The following is a 25,843-nucleotide window of genomic DNA, read 5'->3' as shown; positions in this document are numbered from 1 at the left end:
GTCGACCCGCAGAATGCCGAAAAGTAAACCAAAGTGAAAATGAATACATCGACAACCGTGGTTTGATGTATTTGACACAGCAGGAAGTTTCGTTACTCACCTCCTGCTGTGCACATTAACATACTGTTAAACTCTACAGTCAATGATATGTTAATTTTACTATCTTGTGAGTGGGCTATGCCCACTGCACCCCCCACACCCCCTGCAAATTAAATATACCAACTCCGAGGTTGCACTACAGTGAGGAAATGGGATAATTCACTGTTCCATGATCTCCCTGCACAATGTTGAGCCCAAATGCTCGAATTACACTACCTGTTTGCTGTAGTGTAGTCGATACATTTTGGTTCGACATTCTGCTGACTTGAAAACTACAAGTCAACCACATGCCAGTCAACCGATGCAGTTTCAAGGTTTTCAGTGTAAACTGCTTTCATGATGTCTCGGGTGGATAGGTAGCTAGACTGTTAGGACATGAACTACTAATACTATTAATAACTTTGGCAAATATATAGGCACTACAGCATTCGTTTGTAAAAAGAAAACTGTTTACACCTGTCTATTCAACTCTACAAGAGTCTGTAGATCAGACAAAGTTGCCAGCCTAGCATGCAGGTGTCAAACACACTTAAAGATCTGTAAGAATGCATCTTAATAGAGCTGTTCTAGTTGCCTTCTAAGCAGTCAAAAACAACTTTATGCTAGGGAGACCAGTGCTAACTTGATTAAAGAGGTATTGTTCCAGGTTAACTAAAATATGTGCATGTCTTTCTCACTGTTCCACTTGATCAATATAGAGTAGCATTGTATCATATTTTTATCTTATTTCATAGGTTCATACTAGGCTATCTGCCCTGGGGCAATTATAAGCCTAGCCCGATTCTGTATGGCTTACGCCACCCCTTGATTTGAGTATACTGTGCCCTTTTTAAGGTTTAGTTTACTGTGCCTCTGTCTAATAGTGACACGGGAGTAATCCCTGGGACAAACCTACGATCCCCCATCCACCTATCAAGATTCTTCTTGAAGATATTCAGTGAGGTGCACTGCCTCACATGAACTGGAATTCTATTCCAGAGCGAAGGGAGCCTCTGGGTTATGAACCTGTCCCTCCAGCAAGTTCTATTTATTTCTGTGCTGAGGTTCAAGTTCCTCGAGCGTGTGGCTCTAAGGGATTTAGATTTACTGAGGTGGAGCATGTCCATTAATTCTGGATTTGACATAGCTTTGTATGTCAGGCATAGATCGCCTCGAAGTAGGCAGTATGCAACTGAGTAGAGCTGGAGTTTTTTTAACCAAGCAGCATATGGCATCTGTTTGTGACCCTTGATCCTCTTGGTGAGATACTTTTGGGGTCTTTCTAATTGCTGCAGGTGTCGGGTAAGGTACATCCCAAAGCGGGCATTGTATTCTATGATGGGCCTGATGAGGGATGAATAAAGGGCACGATTACCTCTCTTGATCTAGATGTGAAACCCTTCGTGATGAGGTGGGCTATGTAGAAGGTCTTTCTAACCACTTTGGCAATGTGGTTTTCAAAGGAGAGATTGCTATCAACTTGGGTCCCCAGGTCCCTAATAACTTTCTCTGTACTTAATAGGTTTCTGCCTATGTGGTAATTTGTGGGCACATTGTTTTTGCCAAAGGGTATGACTATACATTTTTTGGCATTTAGCTTTAAACCATGGCGTTGGCACCAGTTATCTGTCTCTGTGAGACCTTTTTGAAGGATGTTTGTGTCAGCTGGAAAGTTGATTATGGCGCCCAGTTTGCAGTTGTCTGCGAACTTGGTGAGCCATAGTCCTCCCACATTTGCCTGCACCTCGGAAAAGTATATACCGAACAAGAGTGGTCCCAGGACAGAATCCTGTAGGACGCCATTTGTGACCGGTTTCGAGTCTGACATGGCTCCAGCAACTCTCACTCTGTGGGTTCTGTCTTTGAGCCAGTTTGCGACCCATCTTGTGACATAGGGGGTTATATTTAAGCTGGATAGCTTATCTATGATGCCCGAGTGGGGTATTGTGTCAAATGCCTTTGCAAGGTCCAGATAGGCTGTGTGGACTACCTTCCCTTCATCTGTGGCTTTGGTGACTGTTTCAAAGAAGTCAACCAGGTTCAAAAGGCAGGATCTGCCCTTGACAAAGCTGAACTGGGTAGGATCTAGTGTCTGTAGGTCCCCAATGTCTTTGTTTATGAGCTCCATGATGATCCTCTCCATAGCCTTGCAGACTAAGCTAGTCAGGCTTATGGAGCGATAGTTTCCAGGATCCGTAGAAGCTCCACCTTTGTGGAGTGGGACCACTGTTGCTGTATGCCATTCTCTGGGCACATATCCTGTAGTGAGGCTGAGATTGTATAGCTGTTTTATTTGAGGGATTAGTTCCTCTTGGAGTTCATGTAGGACGCAACCTGGGACGCCATCTGGTCCCATGGAAGCAGTGTTTTTTGCTTTGGAGAGGGCAGCCTTCACCTGAGCATCTGAGATGTTTGGGAGGCAGCCCTCTGCCGGGATAGATACTTGCTCTTTTGGGGGGGAGGGGGTGGAGAAGTTTGCACTGAACCTGTCTGCCAGGATATTGGCGATGTCTGTGGGTTCAGTGTATTTTTTGTCATTTAGAATCAACTCAGAACAAATCTGGGAGTTGCATCCCAGGTTTCTAACATAACTGAAAAAAGCCTTATGATAGTCTTTGGTGTCCTGTGCAATTTTTCTCTCGAAGCTGGCCTTGGAGGATTTTATGAGGGATCGTAATTTTTTGCTAGTACTGATCAGAGATGCCTTCCCTATTAGGGATTTTGCTCTATCATGTAGTAGCTTCCTCCTTCTGTTGTACAGTTTATTTATGGCAGGGGTCCACTAGACTGGACGTCTGCCTTTGGATGATTGTGTCTTGGTTTTGTTTGGGATAGCATGATCCATGCATTCCTGGAAATGTCCGTAGAATGCATTTATATAGGATTCTGCCGTAGTTTCCACTGGCCCTGGGGCCTTGAAGGATTCCACTTCGGTTTTGAGAAGTGAGAAGTTCGCTTTTGAGAAGTTTTTCACTGTGGTTTTCTCGGCTGGGGGTGGGGTCGGGATATGGACATCCAGTGAAATTAATTTATGGCCTGATCTTACCAATGAGGGATATACTTCTGGTGTGGAGCATAGAGTCCCCATGTTGGTAATGATCAGGTCTAGTATGTTGCCCCCTCTTGTGGGAGTGGTGACTAGTTGTTCCATAGCATTTGAGTTTATAATTTCTAGGAATCTTTGGGCTAAGGTGCTGGGGCTTGAGTAGTGCTCCCAGTCAATGTTTGGGTAGTTGAAGTCGCCCAATATAATGGCGTTCGGAGAGATCTTCATGTTCTCTAATGTTTTCAGGAAAGCCGAGTGGGATTCCTGACTTTGAGAGGGTGGTCTGTAGGATGCTATAAACTGAAAAGCAGTCTTGCCCACTGTTAGTTGCACATGGATGGTCTCCGATACTTCGTGCAATGCCAGTAACCTGGAGGTGTGGATATCCTTGATAAATATGGAAACTCCCCCTCCTTTTGTGGTTCGGTCTGGGTTTTCGGGCCGAAAAGCATGATATGAGGTATAGCCTGGTAGTGCTGGGGTGCTCTCTGGAGCCTTGAACCAGGTTTCTGTCACTGCACAGATATCGATGTTCTCCATACTGAGGAGAGCTTTGAGTGCGTGCATCTTGAGGTTAAGACTTCTGGCATTTAGCAGCATTACCCTTAGTTTCTTGTTCCTTGTGCTGTTTATGGGGGTGGGTTTGACTTTTGAGCCTTGCCTAAAAAAGGCACTATGGGGTGGCAAGAGCCTTTGCCAATATCCGAAAGCCCAGTGGTGACAGGTGCAAGCCATCCCTAGCGAAGCAACGTGGCTTGTCGAGCATGTCATCCCAGGCTGACAGACACTGGATCCCCTTTGAATGACACCAAAATTTTAGCCAATTGTTAAAATCGATCATTTTGTCTTTGTACTGTGGCATCATTCTAGGTGAGGGTAAGATGCTGCTCAAGGTCAGGGTCATACCAGCCTGGGCTACATGATCAGAGAGCTCCTCTATGTCTCTTTTCATGTAGTCCAGGGAGGTACGTCTCAGGTCATTCACACCAGCATGTACAATGACTGAGTCATATTTGTATTTGCTTTGGAGTGACCGGAGTGCTTGCGTTATGTGTCGGATCCTAGCACCTGACAGGCAGCTCACTGTGACCTTCTCTTTATTCATTTTATTGTACAATTTGATAACTGGGTGGGTGAGCTGATCCGGAGACCCTTTTTAGTCATGACCTGGGTACAAAAGGACTTCTCCTTTTTTGTTCTTTTAAAAAAAAGATCTGTTCCCTAACACAAAATGTAACTTTTTCAGAAGCACAAAATATAAAGCTGATGTCTATTCTCATTAAGAAAAAATAACTCATAAATCAGTGCATTGCAAACCAAATAACAATAATACGAGCAGCTTTCAACTGTACAGAGTTGTCAACCTAATACTGTAAATGTAATTACAGCATGTACGATATATATACAAGTAGGTAACATCTTAAAGAGTAAAATGCAACAGAATGTGATCTGATTTTATTGAGGAGCAGATGAGAGACATTGATTGAGTTTTTTGGTTTAACCAGTATGACAAAAACAAGTGCACTTGACTTCCTGGAATAGGAAATCCTTAAGTGTTTTTTGAAGGACTCCAGGGTTTTATTTCTTTTAACATTGGTTGGTAAGTTGTTCCAGAGGGCTGACCTAATCTAGAGTATTCTTTTTCTCCAATAGTTTAAAGCATGGTATGGCTAGGTTGAAACTATAATCTTACTGGTTCATAGGTAAATACTAGGCTAGCTGCCCTTGCAGACCATTTTAAGCCAAGCCAATTTGCCTTTTTATGGTCAAAATATCCTATCCCATTTGGTTAAAGATTGGCCTTATCCATCCCATGGTCAATATATATTACACCTAATGATAATAACTGGGATCATACCATAGATAATTTGAAGGAACCCATGCATGTGATAAAGCATCTAGGAGCTGCCTCTATGCATTAGTAGTATGGGGGGGGGGTCCTGGGTGTATATTTTCTGTTTCCCATTCATAAATCTAAGTTGCACTTAAATATGGACAGGGATGAACTTTGTTTTATGTGGAGGGGGGAGTCTGTTCCACAGCAGTGGTATGCTTGGCTGCCTCTCAGGGAGTAATTTCATTCCCTGCTTGATAGTTTTGTCCTCAGTGATGGACAGTAGCCCATATGCATTATTTTAAACAACAGGGTACCTAGAAGTGTGGCTCTTTTTCTTATAGGAAGCCAGTTTAATTTATGCAGTATATTACAGTGATGTGTATTTTGGTCTGCAAGTGATACAAATTTGCATATCCTTGCATGTCTCTGAATGTTTTGAGCAGATTAGAGAGCTATCAGCTATACGCAGCCCATTCAACTTTAGGAAGCAGAACATTTTGGTTATGGCTTTTCAAGCTGAAGGAAATATGTGATGAGAAATCTGATAACACAGTTTTAGTTGGGAGAGAAACTAGATGGTAATATAGTATTTGTTTTAAAATTGAGGAGGGTTCTAGAGTTAGTCCCACATATTTTTTATACAGTCACATTTGAAATAATATCTTCTTTTAAGTCTGTACGCTTAGGTCTGGTAATGCGTTGTCGCCTCACAGTTAGACGTTGCCCGTTCGATTCTCAGTTAAAGCGTCTACTGTGTGACGACATGCATGAATGGGCGTTCCTTCATTGAAGGTTGTGCGTTAGGCCCGGCAAGCCAGCATGTAAAACTCTACTGCCAATCATTTAGCGGACCGGAGTTCCGCTGTGGCGACCCCTAACCGGGAAAAGCCGAAAGACACACACACGCTTAGGTCTGGTAATGAGGAAAGGTTTCCTGGGTTACTGTAAGAAAAATATGTATTCACATATCTAGTAAAATATGTATTCACATATCTAGTAAAATATGTATTCACACATCTAGTAAAATATGTATTCACACATCTAGTAAAATATGTATTCACACATCTAGTAAAATATGTATTCACACATCTAGTAAAATATGTATTCACATATCTAATAAAATATGTATTCACATATCTAGTAAAATATGTATTCACATATCTAGTAAAATACGTATTCACATATCTAGTAGAATACGTATTCACATATCTAGTAAAATACGTATTCACATATCTAGTAAAATACGTATTCACATATCTAGTAAAATACGTATTCACACATCTAGTAAAATATGTATTCACACGTCTATTATACCATGACCCCCCCCCAAAACGTGCACGCTGATTGGCCAGCGTGCACATTGTAAATCGAGTTATACTAATGGAAAAAGGTCCGGTCGCCGGACTTTTTCCATTAGTATAACTCTACTTTAACATTGTCCGCTATATTAAATGGGTTTAACATAGAGACAGCTTTTAAAATAAGCAACGGAGATCTCCGCTTATTTTTTAAGCTGTCTCACTATGCTAAACCCATTTAACATAGCGAGACAGGTTTAAAAGCAACGGAGAAAGCAAGATCTCCGTTGCTTTTTATTGTTCGCTATGTTAAATGAGTTTAACATAGCGAGACAGTTAAAATAAGCAACGGACATCTCCGCTGCTTATTTTAACTGTCTCGCCATGTTAAACCCATTTAACATAGCGAAAACAGTAAAAAGCAACGGAGATCTTGCTTTCTCCGTTGCTTTGCCAGCTCTGATGTACTGCGCAGGCGTGCAGTACATCAGAACTGCCGCGGATGCCAGACATCTGCGGAAGGGCAGTAAACAGGCATTATACTATGCCATTATTTAAGAAAAGTAATAGTTTCTTTTCTTAAATAATGTTATAGAATATAATAACTCATTTTCTGGTGGGTAATGCTGTATTTACCGGTTGGCTTTGTTTGGTCCCTCGGGCTTCCCCTCGAACAAACCATGCCAACCGTGGGTAAATCCAGCATTACCCACACCCAGGCGTGGGTTATTGCTATAGTAAAATACGTATTCACACATCTAGTAAAATATGTATTCACACATCTAGTAAAATATGTATTCACACATCTAGTAAAATATGTATTAGCATTATGCTTGCTGCATTAGAAGCCTAAAAGGGTTAACACATTTATTCTGCTACAGGCTTGAAAATAATTGCATGTACTTTCTGACTTTGCTTCTGGTCAGCTCAGTGAATGACCTTGTTCATACACTGAGAAACAGATGATTTTGATAGCGTTAGGAAAATAGAACAATACAGTATTCTGAAATGTTATTAGTCTAGTGTCATTAGCTCATTCTTCTTAATACAGAGAGAACATTTGATAAGGCCTTCTGTTCCTCCTTTTTACCTTTTCAAAAAGTAAAACAAAACTTTTTTTTCTTCTTCGCCTGAACCTTCTTGTGTTCTGACTGTCCTTCTCAAACATATTGGAAATATACAGTATATTTCAGAGCATTTGTTATAACTGTATTTGCTATAACTGATTTAAGTATTTTTTTCTGGCTTTTTGAATATTTACTGCTTAGCGACTGCATCTTAGCCTGTTTATACAGCTCTGCATTCTATTTAAAATTTTTTTGTGTTGATTAACTGTTTTGCACTCTTAAAAAGTTATTTGTTGCTTAATTTTACCTGTAGGCTAACACACTCAAGTGTGCTAGCCACTTAAAAGCATTTATAGCATTTACTGTCTGTTTTTTTCCTTGTCTCTGTAAAAAAAAAAAAAAAAAAAAAATCTCTTGTTTTCCCACCTTACTGAACTAGAGTAGTCCAGTTTCAGAGTTGCTGATCCCTGGGCTTTGTTTTTAGTTCCTGTTACTGATCCATTGCCTTATTAGGAAGGAGGGAAGTTTCTTTGCTTACCAGTGGGAGTGGGAAGCACTGAGCAGCCTTTTGTCCGAATTGGTGAAGTTTCAGCCAGAAACTAGTAGTCTATTGGTCGTTTTGGGCCAATTCTAGCTCCTTTCAGCCCCTGCTATAAAACACGCTAAACACGTGTTTTCCAGCTTGTACCAACTCTGCACAGATCCTCGTGGTGGCCTGCAGAGTGATCCAAGCAGCAGAGAGCTAAAAGAGTGACTTTCTACCAGATATAAGTATTTTTGTGGCTTTCCCACTGTTATTAAGCTAGCGACTGCATTTCGCCTGTTTTACTGCTACTTTAAGTGATTTCTGCATTTTACACTGTTTATTGCACTTTAAGTTACTAATTGTTGCAAATTGTTTCTGTAGGCTACACACTAAAGTGCGCTAGCCGATTTACAGCATTTATAGCATTTACTGTCTGTTTTTTCCTTATCTCTGTAATAAAACAAAAAATCTCTTGTTTTCCCACTTTACTGAACTAGAGTAGTCCAGTTTCAGAGTTGCTGATCCCTGGGCTTTGTTTTTAGTTCCTGTTACTGATCCATTGCCTTATTAGGAAGGAGGGAAGTTTCTTTGCTTACCAGTGGGAGTGGGAAGCACTGAGCGGCCTTTTTGTCCGATTTGGTGAAGTTTCAGCCAGAAACTAGTAGTCCATTGGTCGTTTGGGCCAATTCCTAGCTCCCTTCAGCCCCTGCTATAAAACACGCTTAAACTGTACTGCTGATCTAACCAGCATATCCTATAACTGAAAAGTTCATCTCTACTTGATTCCCAAGTAGACTATTCTCTATCTGTAAAGCCTAGCACTTACTCCTACAGTACTTGCACCTTGATAAAGCACTCTTATTATAGATAGTACCCCACCAGCCCAAAACCCACTTCCCCGGAGTCCTTTGAAAGTTCTTTATCTACTACTTCTAGTATGTCGAGGGATCAGTTGCTAGTGTCCTCTCCAGCTCAACTGGTGAACCTGGGAAAATTGAGGCAATGTTACAATTGCCTCATGTACACAGACAATCCTCTCCTTCTCCCACAAAACACAAATACATGCGAGAGATGCAACTATACGGCCAAACTGGAGGCTGAGCTCTCTCAACATAGGACTGGCAAGACCAGACAGGAGGAGAAGGCAACCACACACAATACATACCCAGTCACACATGGTACCATCACAACTTCAAATCATACACATACTCACACAAAGACATACTCGGAGGCTCTGGTCAAAATTTACCAAAACAGCAGAGGCCACTAAAGCAGACACCCAAACAACTACCACCTCACGACCCAACACATGCAACACATAGACCACACAGTCAGAGTGTCAAACAGTCACAGCCCTTAAGGCCAAACAAAATGCCAGACACACTTGTCATTGGTGATTCCATAGTCAGACACACTGACGTCCCGCCACCAGACTGAGTAAGGAGAAGGTCACAGTAAGCTGCCTGTCGGGCGCTAGAATCCGCCACATAACGCAAGCACTCAGGTCTCTCAACAGCAGGTACAAACGACTCAGTCATTGTCCACGCTGGTGTCAACGACCTGAGACGCACTCCTGGACTACATGAAAAGGGACGCCGAGGAGCTCTCTGATTATGTAGCCCAGGCAGGTATGACCCTGACCTTGAGCAGTATCCTACCTTCACCTAGAATGATGCCACAATACAGTGATAAGATGATCAGCTTTAATAATTGGCTTAAATTCTGGTGTCATTCAAAGGGGATCCAATGTCTGTCTGCCTGGGATGACATGCTGGACAAGCCACGCTGCTTCGCAAGGGACGGCTTGCACCTGTCACCCTGGGCTTCGGATATTGGCAAAGGCTCTTGCCACCCCCATAGTGCCTTTTTTAGGCAAGGCTCATATTCTAAACCTACCACCCTAGAACACCAAAAAGGAAAAAAACTAAGGATAATGCTGCTCAATGCCAGAAGTCTCAATCTCAAGATGCACGCACTCGAGGCCCTTCTCAATATGGAGAACATCGATGACTGTGCTGTGACAGAAACCTGGTTCAAGGCTCCTGAGAGCACCCCAGCACTAACAGGTTTCACCTCATATCATACGTTCCGGCCCAAAATCCGGACAACACCAAGAAAGGAGGGGTGTCCATATTCATAAAGGACACCCACACCTCAAGGTTGGTGGCAACGCACGATGCATCGGAGACCATCCAGGTGCAATTAACCATAGGCAAGACTGCTCTGCAATTTGTAGCATGTTACAGGCCACCCTCTCAAACTCAGGAACCTCACATGGCCTTCCTGAAAACATTGGAGGATAAATGTATCTCCAAACACCATCATACTAGGTGACTTCAACTACCCTAATATAGACTGGGAACACTACTCAAGCCCGAACACTCTAACCCAAAGATTCCTGGAGTTCATAAACTCAAATGCCATGGAACAACTAGTCACCATCCCCACAAGAGGTGAAAACATACTTGATCTTATCATCACGAACATGGGATCAAAATGTTCAACACCGGAAGTATACCCCTCACTGGTGAGATCAGATCATAAACTAATCTCGCTGGAGGTCCTCATCCCGCCCCCACCTGAAACAAAAAAGACCACAGTGAAAAACTTCTCAAAAGCCGATTTCACACTTCTAAAAACTAGTGTGGTCTCCTTTAAGGCCCCTGAGCCAGTGGTAAACATTACTCAAACCGCTGAATCACTTACAAATGCCTTCTACCAGCACCTACAGGACTGCAATCCCAAACAAAACTAAGACTCTCTGTACCAAAGGCAAGCGTCCAGTCTGGTGGACCCCAGCCATAAACAAGCTCTACAACAAAAGGAGGAAGCTACTACAAGATAGAGCAAAATCCTTGAAAGGTAAGACACCTTTGATCATTATAAGTAAAAAACTAAGAGCTCTCATAAAATCATCCAAGGCAAATTTTGAGAGAAAAATTGCCAAGGACTCTAAAGACAATCATAAGGCCTTCTTTAGCTATGTTAGAAACCTAGGAGGAAACTCCCAGATATGCTCAGAATTAGTTCAAAATGATGTGAAAATTACTGAACCTACACACATTGCTAACATACTGGCTGACAGGTTCAGTGCAAACTTCTCCCCTCCCCAAAGGAGAGATATCTATTCCAGAGGATTGTAGCCCCCAAACATCTCCAACGCCCAGGTGAGAACTGCCCTCACTAAGGCAAAAACACAGCATCCATGGGACCGGATGGTGTCCCCGGCTGTGTGCTTCATGAACTCAACGAGGAATTAAACCCACAGTTAGGACAGCTGTTTAATCTTAGCCTCACCTCAGGATATTACCCAAGGAGTGGCGACGCGACTGTGGTCCCACTTCATAAGGGCGGTGCCTCCACAGACCCTGGAAATTACCGCCCCATTAGCTTGACAAGCCTTATCTGCAAAGCCATGGAGAGGATCATAATGGAACTCATAAATAAAGACATAGGGAACTTGCAGACTTTGGATCCAACCCAGTTTGGCTTTGTCAAAGGCAGATCCTGCCTCTTAAACTTGGTTGACTTTTTCGAGACAGTCACCAAGGCCATTGATGAGGGAAAGGCAGTCCATACAGCCTACCTCGACCTGGCAAAGGCCTTGACACAATACCCCACTCAGGTATCATCGAAAAACTCATCAGCTTGAATGTAAACCCATACATCACAAGATGGGTTGCAAACTGGCTAAGCGACAGAACCCACAGGGTCAGAGTTGCTGGAGCCATGTCAGACTCAAAGCCTGTCACAAGTGGTGTCCCACAGGGCTCAGTCCTGGGTCCACTCTTGTTCGGCATCTACTTTTCTGAAGTACAAGCAAACACAGGAGGGTTATGGCTGACAAAGTTTGCAGATGACTGCAAACTGGGCGCCATAGTCGAAAACACATCTGACACAGATATCCTCCAGAAGGGCCTCACAGAAATGGATAACTGGTGCCAGAGCCATGGCCTGAAGTTAAACGCCAAAAATGCATAGTCATACCCTTCGGGAAAAACAAGGTTACCCTAGCTACCATATAGGTGACAATCCACTGAGCACAGAAAAGTCATCAGGGATCTGGGGACCCAAGTTGACAGTAGTCTTCGTTTGACACTCATGTTGCTAAAGTAGTTAGGAAAACCTTCTATATCGCCCACCTGATCATGAAGGGATTCACATCTAGATCAAGGGAGGTCATCGTCCCCTGTACTCATCACTCATTAGACCTATGATTGAGTACAATGCCCCGCTCGAATGTATCTGACCAGACACCTGATGCAGCTTGAAAGGCCCCAAAAGTTCCTCACCAAAAGGATAAAGGGTCTCAAAAATATGTCTTATGCTGCCCGACTGAAAGAACTCCAGCTTTATTCAGTCTCATACCGCTTGCTCAGAGGTGACCTGTGCCTGACATATAAGGCCATGTCAAACCCAGATTTGATGAATATGCTTCACCTCAAAAATCTAGATCCCTCAGAACCACAAGGGCGGAGACTTAAACCTTGACACGGTTATAAATAGAACGTGCTGGAGGGACAGATTCATCACCCAGAGACTCCTATGCTGTGGAACAAAATCCCGGTACATGTGAGGCAGAGCACCTCGCTGGCCTTGTTCAAGAGGAATCTTGACCAATGGATGGGAGATCGCAGATATACCCCAGGGATTACTTCAGTGTCACTGCTTGACAGAGGCACAGAAAAATGATAGGCATAGTTTTTATTCAAACTAAAGGGGTGGCGAAAGCCACATAACTATGGGCTAGGCTTATAAATGCCCTTGGGCAGATAGCCTAGTATGAACCTATGAACCTATGAACCTATGAACTTAAGCAAATGACCTTGTTCATGTTGAGTGAACACTGCAGCTGTAGAGGAACTAAATTAAACTAAAGGCTGTAATCAGTATATGCTTTGTGCTCGAAGTAAGAAAGAATCACGAATTGTAACACCAAATCGTTACAGACATTTATAATTGTTATATCAGCAGAAAAGCTTAGTAAACACCTGTTTTAGAACAATGTTTAGAGTTATATTTGACTACGTCAGCTTAGAGGGCAATGGCTTACAGAACAGTATAATACTGAAGTATTTCCTGTATAATGTCAGACAAATTTCTGAACTGCATTTTTGTCTCCTTGTACAAGAATAAAGGAACCTTAACTAAACCTTGGCTGCATTGATCTTTGATTTTTCCTTTGACAAGTTGGTCCTTCGGACTGGAAACCTCTCGGTTATCCCGGATCAGACAGGCCTGGTGGCTTGAATCCGTACGGAAGAAGTTACCGAAACGGTTCTTCTTGTTCGAAAAGACCTCCGACTGAATTGTATAAATAGAGGCCGGCCACTTTCTGATCTGCAGCTGATGGGCAGGTTTCAATCGGACTGGGGTGATCAACTGCTGAGGCTCAGGTAAGGTGATTCTACTTTTTTCTGTTTTAGATCAGGGACTTGATTGTATTTGTTCAGTCAGGATTTTTGTGTAAATCCAGGGACAGAAAAATTGCTATCTTGTCATAGATCAGGGAAACAGAATAAGTAGGCAGGTAGTCTGAAGGGACTATAAAATCTTCATGGTACCACATTAAAAATAAGAAGGGTTACATAACATTCATAAGGTTAGGACAAAATGGGTAATAAGTGTACAAAACGACCCCAAAATCCGCCTTTAACCAAGGACGCAGAATACATGCGGTCACGACGTGCCGATAACATTAAGTACTACACAAAGTGGGTTAATAAATATGAATTTGATGGTAAACTAGAAAAATCCTCACTTGTCAAACTTTTAAAACAAGGGCAGGTAAAAAGACAGCGCAAATTAGGAATTCCTCAGGCACACAGGTGGATTGAGGAAACAAACCGAAGGGAACAAATAAATAAAAATTCAAAAGCAATGTTTTTAGATAAAGAGGATAATAACTTGGTTATAGCATCAGCCCCTCTGCCCCCTATGCTTCCCTTGCCAGAATATGAAGTGAGTGAACAGGCAGGTCCACCCCCACCATACCCTGCTGTTCCGTCAGGTAGAAGTGTTACAAAAGCAGAGCCGTTTGTCAGAGATCCTGTCGAGACTAGGTCTCAAACACGCAATTTAAGAGGGGATATTGAGTTATATCAAATAAATAAAAATTTGTGATCTGTGAGTGAAGAGGAGATATGCCCACTCATAGAAGTACCAAATCCTCAGGCAGGACAAGAAGGGCAGGACCCAACTCTCCTAGTATACAGACTGTGGACACCGGAAGATATCCGAAAAGCCACAGAGGGAATTCCCCATCCAAAAGTTAATTTTAGAAAGTTTTTAGAAGACTTGGAAGGTATGAGGCTAAGTTATCACTTAAACGGAGAGGAAGTAGAAAAAGTAGTCAGACAAACAGTAGGACCAGACTGGCACATGATCAGTGGCAACTGGAATCCCCGTGATGCTGCGCTTAAGCCCCTCCCACATAGCAGCGCAGAGTTAGACAACAGAGTGAAAGGTCTAACAAACCGAATCTCTGAGAAATGGAAGCCTAGGGCAGACTGGACTTGCATTAATCAATGCATCCAACAAGAAGGTGAAACTGTTGATAGGTATTATGCCAGATTATTAGAATGTTTTAATAACCATTGTGGAATGCAGATTCCTGAAGACCAGACACAAGATTCCCCATATGAGCAGCAGTTAAAGAATGCATTTTAAAAGGCAGTATTGCACCCATAAGCAGTTTTATTACGAAGCATATGGTAGATCATCGCACAAGCAGATTACAGTCACTGCTTGAATATGCTAGGCATGCCGAAAGGCATTTTAATAACAAAAAGAAAAAGAAAGCCCAAGTATTTGCTGTAGATGACAGAGAAATTTATTTAGTACAGTCCGGAAAGAAGGGCAAGAAGAATGCCCAGGGAAACAAACAATCTGATCAGCGATCAGAGGACTTTGAAGGGTAAAAGAAAAGGGGGGAATGTTTCAAATGCGGTAAAAAGGGACATATGGCAAGGGATTGCAAGAAAAATAAGGAGGCAGCTATGGAGGATAAAAATGAAGAGGGTGAGGACTGACTATATGATAGTCAAGAATCACTAGATAGGAATAACAAAGAAGGGACAAATGGGAATGTGATAGACAGAGCAGAGAATGTGTTAGGAGAAACAGAGGAAGTGCAGGAAGCTACCGATGGTGAACACAATGAAATATTAGACCTAGCCTTATTGAGCTTGGAGCTCTATTTGGCTGACATGAAACCAGAAGTTACACTCCTGGTAGAAGGGAGGGAAGTCAAATTTCTGTGTGACTCAGGGGCATCACGAACCCTGGTACACCCCTCCAAACTACTGGACAATTCAGAGTCACATGATTACATATTAGTGAAAGCAGCTAATGGACAGCTGTATCGGGAGCCTCTCTCCCATAATATTGTAATAACAGATCCTGTTTCAGGATTAACCCAGAAAAGTAAAATTGTTGTTTCTGCGAAATGCCCGGTGAACCTTTTGGGCAGAGACCTTATGCAACTATTTGGCATAGCAGTAGTCCCAACCATGCAGGGTATGGAAGCACAGCGACAAATTAATACTTTTGCAGTGCAATTGGACAGTGAAACATTTTATTGGTACAGCCAGGACTTGGTTATGACTGGTCCTGGGGCAATAACTGGAGAGTTAATGAATGTAGCTATCAGTAAGTTCCCCTCCCTTTGCATTGACATACAACATCTGTTGCACTGTACTCTGTATTATTGTAATACACCAGGACCTGACAAAGAATTGTTTAAAAACCATGCAAACAGATTAGTATTGTGTAATTTGTACTGGGACATTAAAGGGAACAGTGTAGATATCTGTTCATTGCCCCAGGAGTTCTTTGCACTGTATAAATCAAATCGATTACCACGTTAGTTTAACTAAGGACAAGAGTATGAAATGGGCAGATCTAGGAGAAAAAGACACAAAATGGGAAAAGGAGACAGAGTCAGAACTATCAGAACAAGGAGTACAAAGACAGAAATTATGTTGGATAACACAGACACACCCAGCTGTACACTTGCAGTCAAGCGGGGACAGCTGAGAAGCCCTCTTATTAGAAGAGGAAGAAAAAGCTTTATTAGACATACCAGAGACTCTCTGGTCAACAGAGGAATCAGATGTAGGACTTATTCGTACAGCAGGACCAGTTACCATCACGCCAAAATCAGCATTTAGACCACAAAAAAGGCAGTACCCCTTAAGAAAAGATGCAGAAGCAGGTATTAAACCTATCATAGCAGCTTTACTTAAGGAAGGAATACTGGTGGAATCTCCTGATTCACCATGTAACACACCCTTATTCCCAGTTAGAAAAGCAAATGTTGAATGGTGTATGGTCCAAGATTTGCAAGCTGTAAATGGCACAGTAATATCAAGGGCACCTACGGTGCCAGATCCACACACCCTATTGAATGATCTAAAGCCTCAACAAAAATACTTTTCTGTGGTAGATATTAGCAATGTGTTCTTTTCAATACCGATACACCCTGACAGCCAGTATTGGTTTGCATTTACATTTCAGGGGAAACAGTATACATATACACGACTACCACAGGGATATTGTGAAAGTCCAACGATATTCTCACAAGAGATGGCAAGTAACTTGGCGGGGTTTACCCCACTGAAAGGTAGTCAGATTTTACTTTATGTTGATGACATCCTGCTGGCAGCCCCCACCCAGCAAGACTGTAAGGAAGACACTATAGCATTATTGAAATTCTTAGCCGCTGAAGGACACAAAGTAAGCAAAGATAAATTGCAGCTTTGGAGAAAACAAGTTAAGTACCTTGGATATGTAATATCCAAAGAGGGTAGGACATTAGATGAAGACAGAAAAATAGCAATCTTACAAGCACCAAAACCCACAACTAAGAAGGAAATTATGTCTTTTCTTGGCACGACTAATTTTTGTCGGAGCTGGATCCCAAACTATGCTTTGGAATCTGCACCGTTAACCAACCTGATTTTTAAGAAGCCTATGGCAGCGCAAGATTTGATACAATGGACACCAGAAGCAGAATTAGCTTTTTGTAAACTGAAACAGTTGATAGCATCCTCATTAGTTTTAGGATTACCAAACTATCATAAACATTTCTTCCAAACCGTAGATTGTAAGCAAGGTTATACGACGTCAGTATTGACACAACAACATGGGGACAAGCAACGCCCCATTGCTTACTATTCATCACAACTGGACCCAGTGGCGCGGTCTTTGCCCCACTGTGTACAAGCAGTAGTTGCAGCCACAATGGCAGTGCAAGCTTCGGCCTCAGTAGTATTATTCCACCCTCTCACATTGAAAGTGCCTGATGCAGTCGCGATTATTTTACTGCAAGAGAAGATAGCATATCTTTCCCCTGCTAGGCATCTATCCTGTATGACTATCTTGTTGAGCCAACCTCACATGACAATTGAACGCTGTACAACTTTGAATCCGTCTACCTTGCTTCCAACTCCTGCAGATGGCACACCGCACAGCTGCCTGCAGGTAATTGAGCAAAAGACACTGCCCAGAAAAGATCTCACGGATGTTTCCTTGGAAGATGCCGAGGTGACATATTACGTGGACGGCTCATGCAAAAAAGGGTGGACGGCTCATGCAAAAAAGGGTCCTACAGGACGGAACCTAACAGGATATGCAGTAGTTTCTGATACTGAAATTATAGAAGCAAAACCTTTACCACATAGCTTATCTGCACAAGCAGCAGAATTGATTGCCTTGACACGAGCATGTACCTTAGCAAAGGGTAAATGTGTGAACATTTTTACAGACAGCCAGTATGCTTTTTCTACTGTACATGTTTTTGCGCAACAGTGGAAAAATCGAGGAATGGTGACATCTACTGGCAAACCGATTAATCATGCACAGTTTATTTTAGATTTGTTAGAATCAATTCAGTTACCTCACAAAGTAGCCATTTGTAAATGCATAACTCATACCAAGCAACAAGATAGGATTTCAAAAGGCAATGCGAGAGCTGACACAGCTGCAAAGCAAGCAGCCTCAGAAGCATTTCTTTTGAACGAGGAATTACAACCTTCTGAGATTTTAGACTTAGAAATGTTGAAAACAATGCAAACACTTACTACACAGGCAGAAAAACAAAAGTGGGTAAGGCGAGGAGCACTCCTCAAGGAAGGACTGCACATCTCCAAAGAAGGAAAACCAATATTGCCATCTAATTTGTTTAGATATGTAGCTTTGTTGAGCCATGGGCAATGCCATGTCTCAACAGGGGGGATGGTACAGTTAGTCAACCGGGTATTCACTACATACGGATTTACAAACTATACAAAAAAATTTTGTTTATCATGCCACACTTGTAACAAACATCATGCACAGGGGGTGTTAAAGCCCAAGCAAGGGAGTTTCCCTACACCACCGTATCTGTTTCACACTATTTGTATGGATTTCATAGAATTAAGTAAATGTGAAAATAAATGTTACTGCCTTGTCATTGTAGATATGTTTTCCAAATGGGTGGAAGCCTTTCCGACTAAAAATCCAGATGCAGCTACGGTTGCAAAGGCTCTGGTTAAAGAGATTATTCCTAGATTTGGTATACCGGAAAGGATCTACAGTGACAATGGCACACATTTCGTAAATCAAACTATACAGCAACTCAGTAGATATTTTGGAATTTCTTTGAAAAATCATTGTGCATATCATCCTCAATCTGCAGGGTTGGTGGAGAGGCACAATGGGATTTTAAAGAACAAGCTTAGGAAGTTGATGTCAGATACACAAAATAATTGGGTGTACTGCCTGCCCCTGGCACTGTTGAACATGAGAACTGTTCTGAATGTGAAAGGATTGACCCCTTTTGAGATAATATTTGGGAGGGCATACCCCTCAGTGGAAATCTCTCATGCCCATGGACCAGGAAGCAGACTGTACACTAGCAAGATATATGGGACGTATGCTGAACTCTAAACATCTTTTGCAGTCTTCTGTTTCAGGTAAAGAGCCAAATCAACCATTGGAAGCGACAGTAGCCCCAGGCGACTGGGTCTGGGTGAAGATTGTCAAGCGGAAGAATTAGACCTCGCCAAAGTGGGAGGGACCTTACCAGGTCCTCTTGTCGACACCCACAGCAATCAAGATCGGTGAGAAATCCTCTTGGATCCATTTGACACACTGTAAACTTTGCAAAAACTTTGAGCTAGATAAAAATCTTGCTGTTTCGCAGAAAGACTAAACATGACAGAATCTAGAGCAAACGGGAATGCAGAACAACCCCAGAAGTATTGCATGGTTATCCTGTTAATAGTACTGACAACAATAATCTTTTTGCTGTGGCCCATCCGTTTTTCGGCCACACCAGCTGAACTGAATAAACGTGATGAGCCGACCATAGACTGGCACCCAAACTTTAACACTTATCAGGCAATTACACGTGTGTATGCTGAGACTTTTAATGTTTCGAATTGCTGGATTTGCACAGCCATACCAACAGCATACGGGGGGTTATTAATGACTGCAGTCCCCTAGGGGTCAATGAGACCTGGGAAAATTTGGTTTATGAGACTGTAACTATCAAAGCACATGATAAGGTAGCACTGTATTTGCCTGTGACACAAAAGGGAATTGTATGTTTTTATAAGAATGACACAATTCAAGTGGGTTGGAGCAGGTGCAATGTGACTGTACATTACAAATGTTATACCAAAGCAAACAGAATGGATACAGTTTGTAATTCGAATTATGACTCATTTCTTGAGTCCATGCACAAGACTATTGATGAAGTGCAACGTAATCTTGTTCTTTTTAAGCAACTGTCTGTAATAGATAGGAAAATGTTTCATGCAGGGCAGCCATTTCGTAGTAAAGTAACTACTAAGGTAGAGGATTGTTATTTTGTGTGTGGTAAGAAAGCATATAAATGGTTACCTGAGAACTGGTCCGGCAGTTGTTTTTTGGGATACCTGGTTCCGGCCATACGACACACTGCAGTTTTGCCTCAGGGAAATATTCGAAATACCCGAGATGTAGCCAAGAAAGCTGTCAGAAAGCCTGAGAATCCAGTGGGACGGATCGAGGCGGGCTGGAAAGATCATCATACCGTGGATACCAAGCTGATGCACATGGACTTGAGTGATGCTGTCATATCGTGGGCAGGCATATTACCAGCATATGGAGCGGCAAAATCGATTTGGGAACTACGAAAACTGTCTCAACTTCTCGAAGTAATGAGTAATGCAACTTTTTCTGCTTTTGAATTGATAACTGATGAACTGAATGCTATGAGAACTGTAGTGCTCCAGAACCGTATGGCACTCGACTTCACCCTAGCGGCGAGAGGTGGTATGTCCGCTTTAATCAAAGAAGAGTGTTGTGCGTATATACCCGATTATCAACATGAGATAAACGACCACCTTGAGGTGTACAGCAAGTGTCGGCCATGACCAAACCAGGCCCCAACCCACTGACGGACTTTTTCCAGAATCTGTTTGGGGGGTGGGGTACCTTCATAATTAACATATTAATAGCTGTCTGTGTGGGGATACTCCTGTTGGGAGTGTGTGTGTGTTGTGGAATTCCCTGCATGAAAAAACTGATTAAAGAATTGATAGACATGTCAGTATCTGAAACCTTGTATCAAAACACTGAAGTTGATAAATTGCTGGAAAATGAAATGCTTTCAGAAGTTTAAACTAAATGACTCACCTAACCGCAAATCCCACGTGGAAGAGGTTGGGAGAAGAAATTAACTGTTTATGCTTTTGAAGAGAATAAAAGTGTTAATAGGGGGGAAATGTGAGAGAAATATGTATTCACATATATAGTAAAATATGTATTCATATATGTTTTAGCATTATGCTTGCTGCATTAGAAGCCTAAAAGGGTTAACACATTTATTCTGCTACAGGCTGGAAAATAATTGCATGTACTTTCTGACTTTGCTTCTGGTCAGCTCAGTGAATGACCTTGTTCATACACTGAGAAACAGATGATTTTGATAGCGTTAGGAAAATAGAACAATACAGTATTCTGAAATGTTATTAGACTTAAGCAAATAACCTTGTTCATGTTGAGTGAACACTGCAGTTGTAGAGGAACTAGATAAAACTAAAGGCTGTAATCAGTATATGCTTTGTGCTCGAAGTAAGAAAGAATCACGAATTGTAACACCAAATCGTTACAGACCGGTGTTCAGCAAGGCCACGTTGTTTTTGAGAAAACTTTCTCATGGGAACATTTATAATTGTTATATCAGCAGAAAAGCTTAGTAAACACCTGTTTTAGAACAATGCTTAGAGTTATATTTGACTACGTCAGCTTAGAGGGCAATGGCTTACAGAACAGTATAATAATGAAGTATTTCCTGTATAATGTCAGACACATTTCTGAACTGCATTTTTGTCTCCTTGTACAAGAATAAAGGAACCTTAACTGAACCTTGGCTGCATTGATCTTTGATTTTTCCTTTGACAGCTACAGACAGCATAACATTTGTCTTTATTACGCTAATAATATCTGGAAATGGAGGCATTGAGACATCTGTGCTACTTATGTAGAATGCTTTGATGTCATGTATTCATGGCATCTGTTTTCTGGGGGCTTTTAGTAAAGCAGTTATTTTCAGCTGTTTGATTTAGCCTACATCAGTGTACTGCAATCTGCTAAACATTATGTAGGTTGTTACAAATGAGGTGTCAAACATTCAGAATCTGCTTGTTGAGGCAATAAAAGGCAAGTTCTTGCATCTTTTGCATAGCACTATTCTAATATGCTTAGGTTATGCAGTAGCAGGTGCATGTGTCAAAAGGGGTGTAGCCACTTATTATATTTTTTCTGACATACCTCAGAATCGGTATCCTATAATACAATGGACTAAATTTCTCCTTGTAATTCTTATAACGCTAATTTATACTTGGAAATTGGATTATATAACTAAAAACATTTTTTTAATAGGAGATGAGATGTGTATTTTAAATGCGTGTGTGTGTGTGCGTGCGTGTGTGTGTGTGTGTGTGTGTGTGTGTGTGTGTGTGTGTGTGTGTGTGTGTGTAAAAGTACGGTTAAGAGAGAAGTGTATATTTTTGGTTGTGTAGGCATAACAGTACATGATCACATGAATGAAATGGAAGTTCTGGGCTGCACCTCAGCATGTGGTTCAGCATAGCTGCAACAGGTTAAATATGCAGCCTCTCTAACACATACTGGTCTGTGCAATAGCAAACATAAAATGACATGCATTTGTAAGGTGTTTATGGTAGCATAAATACACAGCATCTCTAAAACTCTCACAGCAAATAAAAACACCTTAACAAATACTTGGGCACATACCCATTTTGAACAGAAGTAGTGCAAATACAATGCATGGCAATTGTACTGTATGTCACCTGGACTCAGGGTATGCACCTAGACAGACATGTAAGTCACTATCATTGGCTCATCCACTCAGGAAATAGACTCAAGCTGACTCCTGAATGCAGTTTAATGCTAAACTAAATGTTTTCAATTATGGTACCATACCATAAAATAAACAATCAAATAAAGCAAAAGTCTTAAGAAATAAAATGGCAAAATATAAGACAGACATAACTTTTTAACGGAAACTTATGAAATCTGGGTAGCATCAAAATCCACTTATGCTTTAGAGATGAGGAAATTCCAAAGCTTTCATTTTACAGTAGAAGTTACATAATGGGCCCTCTAAAATAAGTCCCGAATCCTCTCAGTGAGTTGGAATGAAGATCCAAATGCCAGGTACAGCCCCAATAACTAATAATCAAATGTTGCTTTTGATTGGTGATCATCTTGGTTGTCCAGGGTAAATAAACTAGATGTGAGTAAACCAAGATTTGACTTTAAGACTTTGGGCTCCTTCTTCTCACCTGACCTGGCAAAGCATTGGATTTTCGGAAGATGAGCTATTACTCTATATACTTACTGGATAGGCTAGTGCAGTTAAATGATTAAAAAGTAAGTAAAAGTGAAGTCTCTTCTGACCTTATACAATGTTAGGTCTGTCATGGGTATATGCAATGTAGTCAGGTGAACAAAATAACATTTAGCCATAACCACAATATTTAATTTCAGCTGGGTTGTTTTACTTAATTCATTATTATTATGGTTCAATACCAAAGAAAGCAGCGTTATGCTCTACCTGAAGGCTGAGCAAACCAGATCCACATCACCTTCAGTAACATGAACATTATATAAGTAAGAAAAGAATAAATATAACAGATGTGAAAGCTGGGCAGTTTGCTTAAATTAAATACAGCTTTCGTGTTCAGTCACTGAGTTGTTGAAGTGCATACTTAGGCATGAAGAATGCAAAGCTCTTTTTAATGGCTAAAACAAGAGAAATTTAGACAGGTTATACAATCACCAAGTTTATTAATTCTGAGTATGTCTGTTGGTCAGCTCCATGTTAAAGTCTGAAATTAGCTCCATGCTTCAACAGAGAAAATGAAATAGAAATTGTTAGGTCTGCTCCTGACAAAATTCATGCTCCTGACATCTTAATTTCGCAATAAATTCAAACTAAAGTATCATTGCATCCGTAAAGCAAAGAAATGAAGTGTGCAAAAAGGGTGTAATGCAACAAGAAAATATGGGAACTGAACATGTAAAATAATACAAGAGATTTCCATACCTGCTGAACGGGCAGCTTCCTTCGTAAGTTGATAGCTGGGTACTTTCTTTTTGGGTCCCAATACTTTCTAAAGCAGGACCCAGTTCTATCTTCTGAGGTGGCAGAAGAGCTTTAGAATCCATGGCTTCAGGAAACAAATTCCTGACAGACTAATGTTAAGGGAAATCACACATACAGGCAAGCTGAATCACTTCACGAAGTCTTCTGCAAGATGTATTAAGCAATCAAAACAGAAACTGCATGTCAGAGTTAACTCCTCACTTTGCTCATACCAGTGTATCTGAAACCAGGAAGTTGGTCTGGCTAAACAAGTTTCATTGAGGAAGTAAATAGAGCAAGGCACCGCATTACACTGTATGGAGTTCACCTTTCTTGCTCTTTAAAAAAAAATTGTTGTTTAATACAAAATGTCAAATTCTTCAGAAACAAAAAAATATAAAGCTGATGTCTATTCTCATTAAGAAAAAATAACTAGTAGGTATTGTTTGCCTTCTGATATTCATGTATTTAATAACTATGTTGCCCACTGTAAAGCAGATGTAATACAGCATCCTAAGTTTCATTGGGGGTCTTGTTCTGGGTGTGATTACATAACATTAATGAGAGAATATTACAATATTCTGTTTAATATACCCAATAAATATTAATCTGCTGGTAAAGTATGAAATTCATCTTATTTAATTAGAAATAATCTTATAATTTTAGAAAACATGGGGAGTGCCATGGAGCTGTTTGCCTACTGTGCCAGTTCACCTAAGGCCAGCCCGGATCTCAGCATAATGACCCTACCTGTTACCTTCCTGAGATAAATGTTGCAGATTTTGCTCTCTTTATGCTGTAAACAGTGAACTGTCAATGTTTGGCCTCCTTGTTCCTGCATTTCTGTAAAATTTGCTACCATTCCTGTTTCACTGTTTGCTCATGCTAATCATCTCTTTTTCTTGTCTTCACATTATGCAACATAAGAAATTCCAACCTCAAGTGCATTATATTTATGCTATAATGAGTATTTAGCAAAGCCCTATTTAAAATTAGGCTGTGTCTCCCCCCTCAGAAAAAAAAAATTCTTGTAAAAACATAGTTTAGCAAGCAAAAGAAATAAACATTACTGCTTAATGCCCACTCCCTACAGAGACAGCTAATTCCACACCTCAGTGCATTGAAACCAGGGGACTAGCACGAAAGACTTGCAAACAGGTATGTAACTGATCAGGCATGATCACCTAGTTTCTCTTCTTATTTCTAATGACTCTGCTCAAACTGTTTTGCTCAACTGCTGTTACTTGTATCCTGTATCTGCTGATTTTTTTATTATTTAAAATAAAATAAAATAATTAAACATTAACACAAAACATACACTGCACACTGTGTATATTGCAAGTACCTACTAGAGGGCTTTGTAAATATATTTGACTGATATCTGTTATGTTCTATCTGTGTTATCTGGTGCTTTTCTCTCCGGGCCTCCGCTGAAAATCGACATATATCCAGTAGGACTATCCCGGTCAACAAAAGTAAAATAATAAAAAAAAAATAAAATAAAATAAACTTATTTATTTCTTTTTTTGCAGTAGTAATGTAGTAGTCTGTAAAGAAATATTTTTGTATGACTTTACTCTTCTCCCAGACAGCAGACATGCCAGTTCGTCTACAGTGTTCTCACTGCTTGGTAGGACTACTGTGCTGTCTTGATGAGAAACTGCTACTAAGCTTTTCATGTCTTATGTCTTCCAGCAAGATCTGCTTAACAGTAAGGTCTCCCCACAGCACTCCTCACAGATGGAGTGTCAATGTCATATGCTTACTTTAGTCCAATTCTGGACAGCCATAACCAGGGTGTGGTGCAAGCTCTTAGGGGCACGACTGGTACCGAGTACTAGAGTTGTTTGGTTGGTTGGTCGGTTGGCTGGTCGGTTGGTTCTTGCAAGGAGTCCATGCAATCATTTAAGCAGCCATGTTTACAGTCTTGGATACTTAAATGGTTTTCACTGTATGGTGCTGTTGCTGTAAGGGAGTGCAACCTGCATTGTTTAACAGTTGCTGATTAGTCTTTGACTGGTAAGGCTGCAAACAATATAGGAATGCATTTAAGCAGCTGCAGTTTTGCTCGCATCTATTTAAATGGCATTCACTTAGAAGTGCATGTGTGTGAGGATTAACAGTAGCAAGGAGCTACACTATAGGTCTTTGTTACAGTTCAGATATTTAGCAGTGTAGCAAAGAGTATCAGATAACTGCCCGTGTGGCAAGGAGGATGTTTTTTGCTACTCAACCTGGTTGAACCAACTACAGCTTTGGCATCTCCAATGACAGCATGAAAGAGAGAGAGAGAGTTAACAATACCTTTCAGAGAAGTGTTTGCAATTTAAAGAAGATAACACTTCGCCCCT

At 41.2% G+C, this 25,843-nt stretch overlaps 1 protein-coding gene across 1 annotated transcript in view; it reads right to left on the bottom strand.

The window, feature by feature from the left end:
* Positions 1–23,715, bottom strand: part of LOC122789955 (TNFAIP3-interacting protein 3-like) — a 371,383-nt gene extending 347,668 nt beyond the window's left edge. Inside the window, exon 1 of the mRNA XM_044057455.1 lies at positions 23,454–23,715. Within this exon, the coding sequence (XP_043913390.1) occupies positions 23,454–23,575 (122 nt within the window). The 5' untranslated portion in view covers positions 23,576–23,715. The remainder of the gene's footprint in view (positions 1–23,453) is intronic.
* Positions 23,716–25,843: the final 2,128 nt, after the last annotated feature.

This window comes from Protopterus annectens, chromosome 15.part0, assembly GCF_019279795.1.
Source record: "Protopterus annectens isolate FY-2018-M chromosome 15.part0, PAN1.0, whole genome shotgun sequence".
Taxonomy (NCBI): Eukaryota; Metazoa; Chordata; order Ceratodontiformes; family Protopteridae; genus Protopterus; species Protopterus annectens.
The sequence above is the reverse complement of the archived record's forward strand: the minus strand, read 5'-3'. Positions and strand labels throughout refer to the sequence as shown.